General features: G+C 31.3%; 1 protein-coding gene across 2 annotated transcripts in view; it reads right to left on the reverse strand.

Annotated features, from left to right (window-relative positions):
• Ac76E (adenylate cyclase type 2 Ac76E) overlaps positions 1–15,152 on the reverse strand; it is a 327,480-nt gene that overhangs the window by 27,105 nt on the left and 285,223 nt on the right. For both annotated transcript variants that reach the window (XM_075305180.1, XM_075305179.1), the window contains exons 10-11: positions 6,933–7,091; positions 64–196 (exon numbers count right to left, since the gene is read on the reverse strand). In XM_075305180.1, coding sequence (XP_075161295.1) covers positions 64–196; positions 6,933–7,091 — 292 coding nt within the window. The remainder of the gene's footprint in view (positions 1–63; positions 197–6,932; positions 7,092–15,152) is intronic.

A 15,152-nucleotide genomic window follows, 5' to 3' on the forward strand; every position in this document is an offset into this window, starting at 1 on the left:
AATAGGAAATAAATGAAACAAGACTGCTGTAAAGGGAGGGCAAAAAAACAATGTGGAATTTACCTTTGGTGGTACAATTAGATATGATTCAATTTTATGATCTGCCAAATATGAATCACGGCTAGCTCCATTGCCCTCTTCCACTTCAAATTTTCCATTGAGAAATTCTAATGTTTGTTTGGTTATATGAACACGGCTGGGGAAAAGAAAAACAAAAGAAATTATAAAAAATGCAAAACTGCAAAATATCAATTAATGTTTTAATTGAATTAATATCAATCACGAAAATGATTAAAAATAAAAATATATTTGATTAAAAAACAAGTATATACAGCAATAAGTTCGGCCGGGCCGAATCTTAAATACCCACCACCATGAACCAAATATTAGAGTTTCCTTTGAAATTTCAGGAGGGCATCAGGACTTGAGGACACTTCCCGAAGATAAATTTAAAGATTTCACCTATGAGGACTATATCATATTCTGGATTTATAAGAACCATTTTTGTTTGAGATTTAGAGGAATCATTAACATCTCTTGGAAGTGTGCAAGAAAATTATAAAATAACGTCTTGATTTGAAATCTTAAATCTGTAGATTTTCACCCGAGAAGTAAAATCTGGAAATTTTACATTGAGTTTCAAGTCATTTTCATGATCAGTGCGCCTTCTATACCCTCAAGAAGTGAAGTCGTCTATATGGAGGCATTACCAAATGGACCGATAAAAACTTAATCCGATACACGTTTTTGTAAGCCTAAAATACAAGAATATTTACAATTTCAGGCAAATCGGATAAAAACTACGGTTTCTAGAAACCCAAGGAGTTAAATCGGGAGATCGTTCTTATGGGGGCTACACTAAAATATGGACCGATACTCACCGTTTTCGGCACACCTCTTTATGGCCCGAAAATACCTCTAGATTTCCAATTTCAGGCAAATTGGATAAAAACTTCGGATTCTAGAAGCCCAAGAAATAAAATCGGGATATCGGTCTATATGGGGGCTATACCAAAACATGGACCGATACTCACCATTTGTGGCACACCTCTTTATGGTCCTAAAATACCTATAAATTTCCAATTTCAGGTAAATTGTATATAAACTACGGATTCTATAAACCCAAGATGTAAAATCGGGAGATCGGTCTATATGGGGGCTATACCAAAACATGGAACGATACGGATCATTTTCGGCACACCTTTTGATGGTCCTCAAGTACCTCTAGATTTTTAATTTCAGGCAAATTGGATAAAAACTACGGTTTCTATAAGCCCAAGACCCCAAATCGGGAGGTCGGTTTATATGGGGACCATACCAAAACATGGACCGATGCTCACCATTTTTGACACACCTCTTTAGGGTTCTAAAGTACCTCTCGACTTCCAATTTCAGGTAAATTGGATAAAAAACTGCGGTTTCTATAAGCCCAAGAAGTAAAATCGGGAGATCGGTCTATATGGGGGCTATACCAAAATATGGACCGATACTCACAATTTTTGGCACACGTATTTGTGGTCCTATAATACCTCTAGATTTCCAATTTCAGGTAAATTGAATAAAAACTGCGGTTTCTATAAGCCCAAGAAATAAAATAGGGAGATCGGTCTATATGGGGGCTATACCAAAACATGGGCCGATACTCACCATTTTTGGCACATCTCTTTATGGTCATAAAATACTTCTAGATTTCAAATTTCAGGCAAATTGAATAAAAACTACGATTTATATAAGCCCAAGACCCCAAATCGGGAGGTCGGTTTTTATGGGGACTATATCAAAACCTGGACCGATATAGCCCATCTTCAAACTTGACCTGCGTGCAGACAAAAAACGAGTTTGTGCAAAATTTCAGCACGATTGCTTCAGTATTGAAGACTGTAGCGTGATTACAACAGACAGACAGACAGACGGACATCGTTATATCGTCTTAGAATTTCTACCTGATCAGGAATATATATACTTTATATAGTCGGAAATCGATATTTCGATTTGTTACAAACTGAATGACAAACTTATTATACCCCCGTCACCATTCTATGGTGGTGGGTATAATTAATCGCCTATAGAAAGTTTCGTTGACGTTTTTCTGAGGATATTCTCAAAACTCTGCCAATAAAATGTTGACAAAATTATCTATAGAAATGAAATTTTGACAACATTTTCTATAGAAATGAAATTTTGACAATATTTTCTATAGAAATGATATTTTGACAAAAATTTCTATAGAAATAAAATTTTGACAAAATTTTCTATAGAAATAAAATTTGGACAAAATTTTCTATAGAAATAAAATTTGGACAAAATTTTCATTAGAAATAAAAGGTTTACAAAATTTTTTATAGAAATAAAATTTTGACAAAATTTTCATTAGAAATAAAAGGTTTACAAATTTTTTTATAGAAATAAAATTTTGACAAGATTTTCTATAAAAATAAAATTTTGACAAAATTTTCTATAAAAATAAAATTTTGACAAAATTTTCTATAGAAATAAAATTTTGACAAAATTTTCTATAGAAATAAAATTTTGACAAAATTTTCCTTAGAAATAAAATTTTGACAAAATTTTCTATAGAAATAAAATTTTGACAAAATTTTCTATAGAAATAAAATTTTGACAAAATTTTTTATAAAAATAAAATTTTGACAAAATTTTCTATAAAAATAAAATTTTGACAAAATTTTCTATAAAAATAAAATTTTGACAAAATTTTCTATAAAAATAAAATTTTGACAAAATTTTCTATAGAAAGAAAATGTTAACAAAATTTTCTATAGAAAAATCAATTAATTTTTTAATTGAAATTATATCAATCACGAAGATGATTAAAATATACTTGATTGAAAAGTTTATCGCCTATAGAAATTTTCGTTGTCGTTTTTTGAGGATATCCTTTCCATAATTCTCAAAATTCTGCCAATACACCCAGAGAAAACAATAAAGACTATAATGTTACATTTTGAAAGGGAGCAGTAACATGATTGTCCCAACCATGCCATTTTGTCGGTAGTATTGCAACAAAAATGTTCCATATTCCCCAGTAAAATAATAACATTATGCTCCTGAAGTATGTTTCAGGTGACTATATTCTTTCTCTACGTGTAACAAGCTGGTATCTTAATCTTTAAGATATGAACTTGCCATTGTTTTGTGATACCTCACCAAATTGCCTTTCATCCAACTGTAGGAAATGGCAATTCTCTTCGAATATATTTTCCTTCCTATCACCGTCTGATTATTAGTCGTCGCTTGATTATGGGATATTACCTTCTCTTCCTGTTTACATCCTGTTTCTATTATCCATAGATGGTATTTCAATAAGCGAAAAGTCAGAATATCTTAGTTGTAAATTTCTATGTCCTAGATGTTTATAACACATAGGTGTTGATATCACTGATTTTTCATTCTCAGCATTTACCAGCGAAATGATTTCCGTTTCCTATACAAAACAAAAGAACAACAGGAATATCAAAACCACTCCCATCCATCCCATTTCTATTAGAAACCTACGAAAATATAATAATGAAGCAATCACAGGAGCTCTAACAAAAGAATCCTTATCAAGGCTGTGGGGGGAAATCTGCCGTCGTATTTACACGGTTGCCACATTTACCCAGGTAGAATTCTAAAAAGGTAGATTTTTTACGGTTGGGTAGATTGGTAGAATTCTTGATGTTTTGGTAGAATTTGCAGGCTATTCCTCTCCAACTAAGAGTAACTTCAATTTTCTATCGAAATACAGTTTTGACCAACCTTTAATTAAATATTGACAAAATTAAAAAAAAATAAAACATTGACACAACTGTCTTTAGAAATAAAATTTGGAGAACATTTTCTATAGAAATAAAATGTTTAGAAATTTTTCTATAGAAATAAAATTTTGACAAAATTTTCCATAGAAATAAAATTTTGTGAAAATTTTCTATAGAAATAAAATTTTGTGTAATTTTTCAATAGAAATAAAATTTGATGTAATATTTCTATAGAAGTAAAATTTGGACAAAATTTTCTATAGATATAAAATGTGCACAAAATTTTCTATAGAAATAAAATTTTGACAAAATTTTCTATAGATATAAAATATTGACAAAATTTTCTATAGATATAAAATATTGACAAAGTTTTCAATAACATAGAAGTAAAATTTGGACAACATTTTCTATAGAAATAAAACTTGGACAAATTTTTCTATAAAAATAAAATTTTGACAAAATTTTCTGTAGAAATAAAATTTTGACAACATTTTCTACAGAAATAAAAGTTTGAGAAAATTTGCTGTAGGAATAAAATTTTGAAAAGATTTTCTATAGAAATAAAATTTTGACAAAATTTTCTACATTTTCTAGAAATAAAATTTTGAATCGTTAAAACATTTAAAATTCCACACTTCTTCAATTTAAGGTATATACATATATATATATGCACTCAAACAATTGCCGCTAATAGGAGCCATCATTCCATATTTCTTCCACATTTTTTTCATACTAACCACAAAAAAATTTACCAAAAATTCCAAATTAAAATATTTTTATACCCTGCGCCACACTGTGGAACAGGGTATTATAAGTTAGTGCATATGTTTGTAACACCAAGAAGGAGACGAGATAGATACATGGTGTCTTTGGCAATAATACTCAGGGTGGGTCCTGAGTCGATATAACCATGTCCGTCTGTCCGTCTGTCCGTCCGTCCGTCTGTCTGTGAACACATTTTTGTGATCAAAGTCTAGATCGCAATTTAAGTCCAATCGCCTTCAATTTTGGCACATGTTCCTAATTTGGGTCAGAATAGAACCCTATTGATTTTGGAAGAAATCGGTTCAGATTTAGATATAGCTCCCATATAAAGGGTGATTCTTTTGAGGTTAGGATTTTCATGCATTAGTATTTGACAGATCACGTGGGATTTCAGACATGGTGTCAAAGAGAAAGATGCTCAGTATGCTTTGACATTTCATCATGAATAGACTTACTAACGAGCAACGCTTGCAAATCATTGAATTTTATTACCAAAATCAGTGTTCGGTTCGAAATGTGTTTCGCGCTTTTTTATCGACAAATTTTGTTCAGCGATGAGGCTCATTTCTGGTTGAATGGCTACGTAAATAAGCAAAATTGCCGCATTTGGAGTGAAGAGCAACCAGAAGCCGTTCAAGAACTGCCCATGCATCCCGAAAAATGCACTGTTCGGTGTGGTTTGTACGCTGGTGGAATCATTGGACCGTATTTTTTCAAAGATGCTGTTGGACGCAACGTTACGGTGAATGGCGATCGCTATCGTTCGATGCTAACAAACTTTTTGTTGCCAAAAATGGAAGAACTGAACTTGGTTGACATGTGGTTTCAACAAGATGGCGCTACATGCCACACAGCTCGCGATTCTATGGCCATTTTGAGGGAAAACTTCGGAGAACAATTCATCTCAAGAAATGGACCGGTAAGTTGGCCACCAAGATCATGCGATTTGACGCCTTTAGACTATTTTTTGTGGGGCTACGTCAAGTCTAAAGTCTACAGAAATAAGCCAGCAACTATTCCAGCTTTGGAAGACAACATTTCCGAAGAAATTCGGGCTATTCCGGCCGAAATGCTCGAAAAAGTTGCCCAAAATTGGACTTTCCGAATGGACCACCTAAGACGCAGCCGCGGTCAACATTTAAATGAAATTATCTTCAAAAAGTAAATGTCATGGACCAATCTAACGTTTCAAATAAAGAACCGATGAGATTTTGCAAATTTTATGCGTTTTTTTAAAAAAAAAAAGTTATCAAGCTCTTAACAAATCACCCTTTATATCTTTCGCCCGATATGCACTAATATGGACCCAGCAGCCAGAGTTTTATACCGATTTGCTTGAAATTTTGTAACACTTAGTCGTATAGTCAAGTGTGCAAAATTTGATTGAAATCGGTTCAGATTTAGATATAGCTCCCATATATATCTTTCGCCCGATATGGACTAATATGGTCCTAAAAGCCAGAGTTTTGGCCCAATTTGGTTGAAATTTTGCACAGGGAGTAGATTTAGCATTGTAGCTATGCGTGCCAAATTTGGTTGAAATCGATTCAGATTTAGATATAGCTCCCATATATATCTTTCGCCCGATATGCACTTATATGGACCCAGAAGCCAGAGTTTTATCCCGATTAGCTTGAAATTTTGCACGAGGAGTACAAGTGGTAGTATAGTCATGTGTGCCCAATTTGATTCAGATTTAGATATAGCCTCCATATATATTTTTAAACCGATATGGGCTTATATGGCCCCAGAAGCCAGAGTTTTGACCCAATTTGGTTGAAATTTTGCACTAGGAGTACAATTAGTAATATAGTCATGTGTGCCAAATTTTATTGAAATCGGTTCAGATTTAGATATAGCTCCCATATATATGTTTTTCTGATTTCGACAAAAATGGTAAAAATACCAACATTTTCCTTGTAAAATCGCCACTGCTTAGTCGAAAAGTTGTAAAAATGACTCTAATTTTCCTAAACTTCTAATACATATATATGTCGAGCGATAAATCATAAATAAACTTTTGCGAAGTTTCCTTAAAATTGCTACAGATTTAAATGTTTCCCATATTTTTTTACTAACATGTGCTCCACCCTAGTGCATTAGCCGACTTAAATTTTGAGTCTATATATTTTGTAGAAGTCTATCAAATTCTGTCCAGATCGAGTGATATTTAAATGTATGTATTTGGGACAATCCTTTATATATAGCCCCCAACACATTTAACGGATGTGATATGGTATCGAAAATTTAGATCTACAAAGTGGTGCAGGGTATAATATATTCGGCCCCGCCCGACTTTAGACTTTCCTTACTTGTTTTTTTTTTTTTTTTTAATTTAGTAGATTTTTGGTAACCTTTGCTTCAAATTTTTGTAGATTATTTTTGGCACGAGTGGCAACTGTGCGTACTTACCCAGCGACACCACCACTCTCCATATGATTTGCCAGTGTAACATCATCACTCCAGACATCGAATTGCCATTTACGTAGACCCAAAACGCCACAAAGTACATTGCCCGTATGGATGCCAATACGCATATCAACATTTATGCCGGTAGCTTCACGTACATGCCTGCAATAAAAAAGTCGATTTTAATGAAAACATCTCAGATTCTGGATGATGTAAATTATATGCTCGAAGCAGGAAAAAATATTTTGCTATTTTATATTCAATATTAAAAAAAGCCACTATTGTCTAATGATTAGCATGAGTTTAATAAAAGAAATTGATACATAGTCAAAAAAGGTTTAAATCAAAAATCGTCACCTTCCATGAAGGATTTTGGTATTGATTCCGAACCAAAAATGCTGCTTCTTTGAAAAAAAATATATTTTTAGGGAACTCTATTAATTTGAAATTACACGCAAAAAAAGTTTACTTGGATCGAAAATTTTTGGCTTTTCCTTAAGGATTTTGATATTGATTCCGAGCCAAAGATGCATCTTCTTTAAGCTAAAGACTTTTTAGCGACCTATCTGGCTTTAAATCTGGGATCAATAAAATTCAAATTAGGATATAGATCTCATTTATCGAATTTTCATTTTCTTTACGCGGTATACGAGTATTAATAAAGCTATTCACGTACACACAAAAATGAGGTGCTTCAAAGTAAAAAATTGTTTTTTAATTCCAAAAAAAAAAAAAAACTTTAAATCAATGATACTAAATCCTTAAAATAAGTCTTGGTCTATATTTGAATCGTTTTTATCTTAAATCTAAAGATTCAATTCATTTATGGACGATGTACACGCTCACAAAAAATCGCTTCTGTAACATATACTCCCAAACATATTTTGCTTCAAGCATATACATTTTTGGGTATTTATATGTTTGATCTCTTCCAATATATAATATGTTTGAAAGCATATTGGTCTAAACAATATATGTTTGGGTAGTCTAAGTTCCAAACATTTTGTATTTTTGCATCCAAATTCAATAATGTTGTCTTCTAAAAAACAATATGTTATTATGTGAACATATAATATGTTTGGAAGCATTTTGCACCGAAAAATATTATATGCTTAAAAAAAATTCTCCCAAACAATATTGTGCTCAAAATTTTATTTATTTATTTATATATTTACAATCATAATGAATTATGAAAATAAACAGGTAATATAGGTGCTAACAACATAGGTTTTCGACCTGAATGCTCAAAATTTTGTTTCTGCCCAATTGTATATTCCCCCACATCTTTCTCACTTCCACGAGATTTTTTAGTTCTTAGCACCTTTTTCTGTAATACAAACATTGTAGAAGAAATTATTCAATTGTATGATTGTTTTTTTATTTTAATTTTACCTTTTGCCGGACGGGGATTCGAACAGCGGACCACACAGTTTGTAAGGATCAAAGAAGTAGCTGATCAGTTGCCCAAGGAAAAATAAAATGTTAATTTTGTAATAACAAGCAACAACCACCAACTTAATTCAATATCGCTCCCTGTTAAATAGCGCTCCAAGCTACTAAACACATATATGTTTATAGGCTATTTCTAAATTAATATATGTTTGCATCCAAGCATATTATATTTACAAACATTTTATGTCCCAAACATAATATGTTCTAACATATTAACATATATGTCCCAAACATGTTATGCTAGTTTATGAACATTATATACTTGCACTCAAAAATATTGTGTTTAAAAATTTGTGTTCCAAACATATAATGTTTATAGCCAAACATATGAAAAACAGTCTTTTTCATCCGTGTATTTAAATCAAAAATGTGTTTCTTTCGTTCAAGGAAAATTCGCCTTAGTCCACTAGGAATTATAATGGGAATCCAAAAGTCAAATTTTGTGCCCTTTTTCTTGACGAGTCGACTTTTCGACATTTTTAAAATATGAAAAACCTTTCGACTTTTTAAAATTTGGAACAAATCGACTTTTGCAATTATTAAAAGGTTGAATTTTAATGTATCGACATTCGACTACGTTTGTCAACTGCAATCCACTGTTTCAATAGTTCTCAAGTCTTCGGTGTATGACAGTGGATCCAATATTTATAGTGAGTGGTAAACACTGTTGCCACTCGAGCCAAAAATAATCTACTAAAAGTTGGAGAAACAAACAGCAAAAATCTTATTTTGCTAAATTTTATTTAAATTGCAAGTTTTTTTTTTCAAAATTGTATTTCTATAGAAAGTTTTTTGTTTTTCAAAATTGTATTTCTATAGAAAATTTTGTCAAAATTTCATTTCTGTAGAAAATTTTGTCAAAATCTTATTTCTATAGCAAATTTTGTCAAAATTTTGTTTCTATAGAAAATTTTGCCAAAATTTTATTTCTATAGAAAATTTTGCCAAAATTTTGTTTCTATAGAAAATTTTGCCAAAATTTTATTTCTATAGAAAATTTTGCCAAAATTTTGTTTCTATAGAAAATTTTCCCAACATTTTATTTCTATAGAAAATTTTCTCATAATTGTCTCTTTATAGAAAATTTTCTCAAAATTTTATTTCTATAGAATTTTTTTTTAATTGTATCTCTATAGAACACTCTCTGAAATTTTTATTTCCATAGAAAAAATTGTCAAATTGTTATTTCTATAGAAAATTTTCTTCCCATAGAAAATTTTGTCAAAATTTTATTTCTATAGAAAATTTGGTCAACATTTTATTTCTAAAGAAAATTTTGTCAAAATTTTATTTCTTAGAGAAGTTTCTCAAAATTTTATTTCTATAGAATATTTGCTCAAATTTTAATTTCTATAGAAAATTTTCTCAAAATTTTATTTCTTTAGAAAATTTTGTCCACATTTTATTTCTTAAGAAAATTTTCTCAAAATTTTATTTCGTAGAGAAGGTTCTCAATACTTTATTTCTTAGAGAAGTTTCTCAAAATTTTATTTCTATAGAACATTCTCTCAAAATTTTATTTCAATAGAAAAATTTGTCAAAATTTTATTTCTATAGAAAATTTTGTCAAAATTTTATTTCTATAGAAAATTTTGTCAAAATTTTATTTCTAACGAAAATTTTCTCAACATTTTATTTCTATACAAAAGTTTCTCAAAATTTTATTTTGTCTTCAATCACGAAATTAATTCATCCAATTAATTTTTAATTAAAATGTCTTCAATCACAGAAAATAAAAAAATTAATTGATACAATTAAAAATTAATTGATACTATTAATTGTTATACCCACCACCATAGAATGGTGACGGGGGTATAATAAGTTTGTCATTCCGTTTGTAACACATCGAAATATCGATTTCCGACTATATAAAGTATATATATTCTTGATCAGGGAGAAATTCTAAGACGATATAAGCATGCCCGTCTGTCCGTCTCTCTGTCTGTCTGTCTGTTGTAATCACGCTACAGCCTTCAATAATGGCGCTATCGTCCCCAAATTTGGCACATATTAGTTTTTTGTTTGCAGGCAGGTCAAGTTCGAAGATGGGCTATATCGGTCCAAGTTTTGATATAGTCCCCATATAAACCGACCTCCCGATTTGGGGTCTTGGGCCTATAAAAACCGTAGTTCTTGTCAGATTTGCTTGAAATTGGAAATCCAGAGGTATTTTGGGACCACTAAGAGGTGTGTCGAAAATGGTCCGTATCGGTCCATGTTTTGATATAGCCCCCATATAGACGGATCTCCCGATTTTGCTTCTTAGGTGTCTAGAAACAGTATTTTCTATCCGATTTGTCTGAAATTGAAAATCTAGAGGTATTTTAGGACCATAAGGAAGTGTGTCGAAAATGGACCGTATCGGTCCATGTTTTGATATAGCCCCCATATCCCGATTTTGCTTCTTGGGCGTCTAGAAACTATATTTACCATCCGATTTGCCTGAAATGGGAAATCTAGAGGTATTGTAGGACTATAAAGAGGTGTGTCGAAAATGGTCCGTATCGGTCCATGTTTTGGTATAGCCCCCATATAGACCGATCTCACGATTTTGCTTCTTGCGCGTCTAGAAACAGTATTTTCTATCCGATTTGTATGAAATTGAAAATCTAGAGGTATTTTGGGACCATAAAGAGGTGAGTCGAAAATGGTCCGTATCGGTCCATGTTTTGATATAGCCTCCATATAAACCAACCTCCCGATTTGGAGTCTTGGGCCTATAAAAACCGTAGTTTTTATCCAATTTGCCTGAAATTGGAAATATAGAGGTATTTGAGGACCATAAAAAAGTGTGCCGAAAATGGTGCCCATCGGTCCATGTTTTGGTATAGCCCCCATATAGACCGATATCCCGATTTTGCTTCTAGGGCTTCTAGAAACTATATTTACAATACGATTTGCCTGAAATTGGAAATCTAGAGGTATTTTTAGACCACAAATAAGTGTGCCGAAATTGAGGTATATCGGTCCGTTTTTTGGTATAACCCCCATATAGGCTGATCTCTCTATTTTTACTTCTTGGGCGTCTAGAGACTATGTTTTCTAGCCGATTTATTTGAAATTCTGGAGGTATTTTAAGATCACAAATATGTGAGTAGCAAATGGTACTTATCGGTCCATGTTTTGGTATAGCCCCCATATACACCGATCTCCCGGCTTTATTTCTTGGGCTTCTAGAATCCGTAGTTTTTATCCGATTTGCTGGAAATTAGTAATCTATAATGAAATTTTAGACAAACGAAATTTTCTTTTCTTATAAAGTATTTTCGTTTATTCAACTCTAAAATTCTCTAAAATAGCAGGCGCACTGATCATGAAAATTGCTTCAAACTGAAAGTAAAATTTCCAGATTTTACTCATCGTATTTATTTAACTAATGGCGGAAAAAATCTACAGATTTAAGATTTCAAATCAAGGCGTAATTTAATCATATACACGATATGTTTATAATTTCTCTAAAACTCAAACAAAATTGGTTCTCATAAATCTAGAATCTTATTTGGTCTTCATAGGTAGAATCTTTAAAGTTTGTCTTCGGGAGCTGACTGCCTTGGGAGAAGATTTGTCATCAAACCCCCTACAATTCTATATAGTATCAAGTAACCCACTACGACGAAGAGTTTTCAAAGTAAACTATCATATTTAATTCATGGTGGTGGGTATTTAAAATTCGGCCCGGCCGAATTTACTGCTGTATATACTTGTTGTAATTGATTTTTGTTTCAATTAGAAAATTTGTTGAACCTATTAAATGATTAATTGAATATTTTTTAAAACTCAATTAAGACTTTAATTGGAAAATTTTTCGTGAACATGGTTTTTGCCCGTCTCAGAGCAAAATGTGTGTCCAAATCGAGCAAAACTGAATAGATTATGAAATTTAGAGTATTTCAACATATTTTGATCCTTTAAGTCAATAAAATATATTTTCACAGTGAAAAATAGGCAAATTTCAGTTAATAACATATCGTGTCAACCGCCCTGTATTTTTTAATGACAAAATTTCGATTTTCCTAATGCTCATCGGCATTACTTAGTACATCCCTATATTGTGTGCCATTAAAAGAAAAAATGTCCTCTACTCCTAGCTGCCCTGTTAATGGGTAGGAGCAACGACAACCAGCAATTCATCTCTAATGGTGGCTAGACACACTCAAAGGTTAATGGCAGGAAATTCAATGAAAAAAGAAAATAAATTAAGCAGAAAATAAGTAGCACTATCCAAGAGGCGAAAAGAAAGAGGGAGAGAGAGAATAGAACGACATAAGAAAATTTAGATATTCTGCATTTTTTCTTTTCTTTTTTATTGTAGTTTGCATGTTGCAAACATTCCCATGGTGAATATGAGACAAAAGTTGAAATTAATCCCATTAATTTATTAGAAAACCCATAAGACTGGTATTTCATTGAGTTATTACCATTATCCATCTTCATTATGCATTGGTGTCAAAGGAACATAAGATGAAATTATCGTTATTAGAACTGGGTATGGAAATCCTTTATACTCCGGAAAATAAACATCCCCGGTTCCAATGATTTTGTATTTACACTAATGATTTTGGTATGTAAGGATACCTTTGAGACACAATTCTCTTTTAAATTTGTGTTTCGCGTACTTGATACTAGGAACCAAATTTGATTTAATTGGTTTATTCTGGTTTTTTCTTCACTTGAAAACGAAAACTTTAATTTCCAAATTCAGACTTGACTTCAAGCTGAAATTATGACATGTTCCAAGTAAAAAAGTCTTTAAAATAAAGTGTTGGAAAATATCTCTTTTAAAACAAATTTAAAGAAAATTTCGTTAATTTTGAAGAATTTTTCAGAATTATTTAAGCCAAGTTGACCTTAGTTAAGCAAAATTGTCTTTCATGTAAAATACGCAATTTTACGTCGAATTAATTAACTATAAGGATAAAACGACTTCATTGAAAAGTTTATCGACATTTGGACAAGCGAAAAAACTTTATATTAGAGAAATACATATTCTTAAGATCAAGAAATCTTTGTCCCCACGACAATATGTTTTTTTTCCAGTGTATACACTTATAAAATAAACACAATTGATCATCTCAAGGATATGGACCGACATGGACCAATTTTGGCATGTTAATTAGAGGGCATGTACTGACACCGTACACGAAATGTCGGTTCGGAAGAACTTTGCTCCTTCAGGAGGCTCCAGATGTCAAATCCGGGTGTCAGTTTATATGGGGTTATATATAATTCTGGACCGATATGGACCAATTTTTGCATGATTATTAGAGAGCATATACCAGCATACCTGCCAAATTTTTTTCCAGATCGGTTGAAATTGTGGGCCAAATTTTGCATTGTTGTTAGAGAGTATCCCTGCAAATAAATTCGTTACTTCCAAAAATGTTTTCTCACAGATGTTCTTTATTTTAACTACTCAGAAACTTCTTTTGTTTATAATTCGCTTTTTCATATTTTTAAAAAGTAATTTTAACTTTTTTTGTTTCAAATAATTTAGAAAAATCCCAGCAAAAAAAGCGTCGCCAACAAAGTAGTGAACATGTTCTTTTTGGATCCCGAAGTGGGGCAAAATTGAATTTAATATGGGCTTGTCAAAGGACGGATGTCTACCATTTAAACAGCTGAATTTGAATCACTTTTTAGGGTGTGATCTGAATTCAGTGTTTTGGATGTTAATTAAAAAATTTTGTGATATTTTGCCAAATAAATAATTTCTATAATTTTTTATAATTTTTAATGGATTCTAACGCTTGTTTGAAACATTTGACCTCAAATATTTTTTGAAAAAATTCGCAATTTTTCTAGATTTAGTATTTTTTTTTGACAAATTTTGAATAATTTGTCCCAGATTATTAATTTTACTCTGCTTTTAATCTATTTGAAACAAAAAAAGTTAAGATTACCCATTAAAATTTTGAAGAAAAAACTAGTATATACGGCAGTAAGTTCGGCCAGGCCGAATTTTATGTACCCTCCACCATGGATTGCATATAAACTTGTACTAAAGACTGTCATCCACAATCGAATTACTTGGGTTTCGGTAACACGTGCCGATGGCAAGGTATCTTAAAACTTCTTAACACCGTCTCCTCAATTGTAAGTTAGTCCATACGGGGTATATATTAAACAAAAAAAAAAAGCCGATTAACGGCCATTTTCATGTAGCCCCGTTAGGCGTTAACTGCCAGTTAACAGAAATTAAATTGCAAATATCTTCTCTCCCGTTAACTTTAACAAAAATTTTCAGCAGTTAAGTTCCTAACTGGCATATGGAATATATACGCAAGATGACAGATACGCTCATAATGCGGCTTAAAAGTTCGTAAGCTAACATAGCACTAACGGAGCTTCATGAAAATGGGGGTAAATACGTATATAATTCAGTTTGACAAAATTTTCTATAGAAATAAAATGTTGATAACATTTTCTACAGCAATAACATTTTGACAAAATTTTCTATACAAATAAAATTTTGACAAAATTTTCTATACAAATAAAATTTTGACAACATTTTCTATACAAATAAAATTTTGACAAAATTTTCTATACAAATAAAATTTTGACAAAATTTTCTATACAAATAAAATTTTGACAAAATTTTCTATACAAATAAAATTTTGACAAAATTTTCTAGACAAATAAAATCTTGAAAAAAATTTGTATAGCAATAAATTTTTGACAAAATTTTCTATAGAACTAAAATTTTGGCAAAATTGTCTATAAAAATAAAATCTTGACAAAATATTGTATAGTAACAAAATTTTGACAAAATTT

Source organism: Haematobia irritans, chromosome 4 (genome assembly GCF_050003625.1).
Source record: "Haematobia irritans isolate KBUSLIRL chromosome 4, ASM5000362v1, whole genome shotgun sequence".
NCBI classification, from domain to species: domain Eukaryota; kingdom Metazoa; phylum Arthropoda; class Insecta; order Diptera; family Muscidae; genus Haematobia; species Haematobia irritans.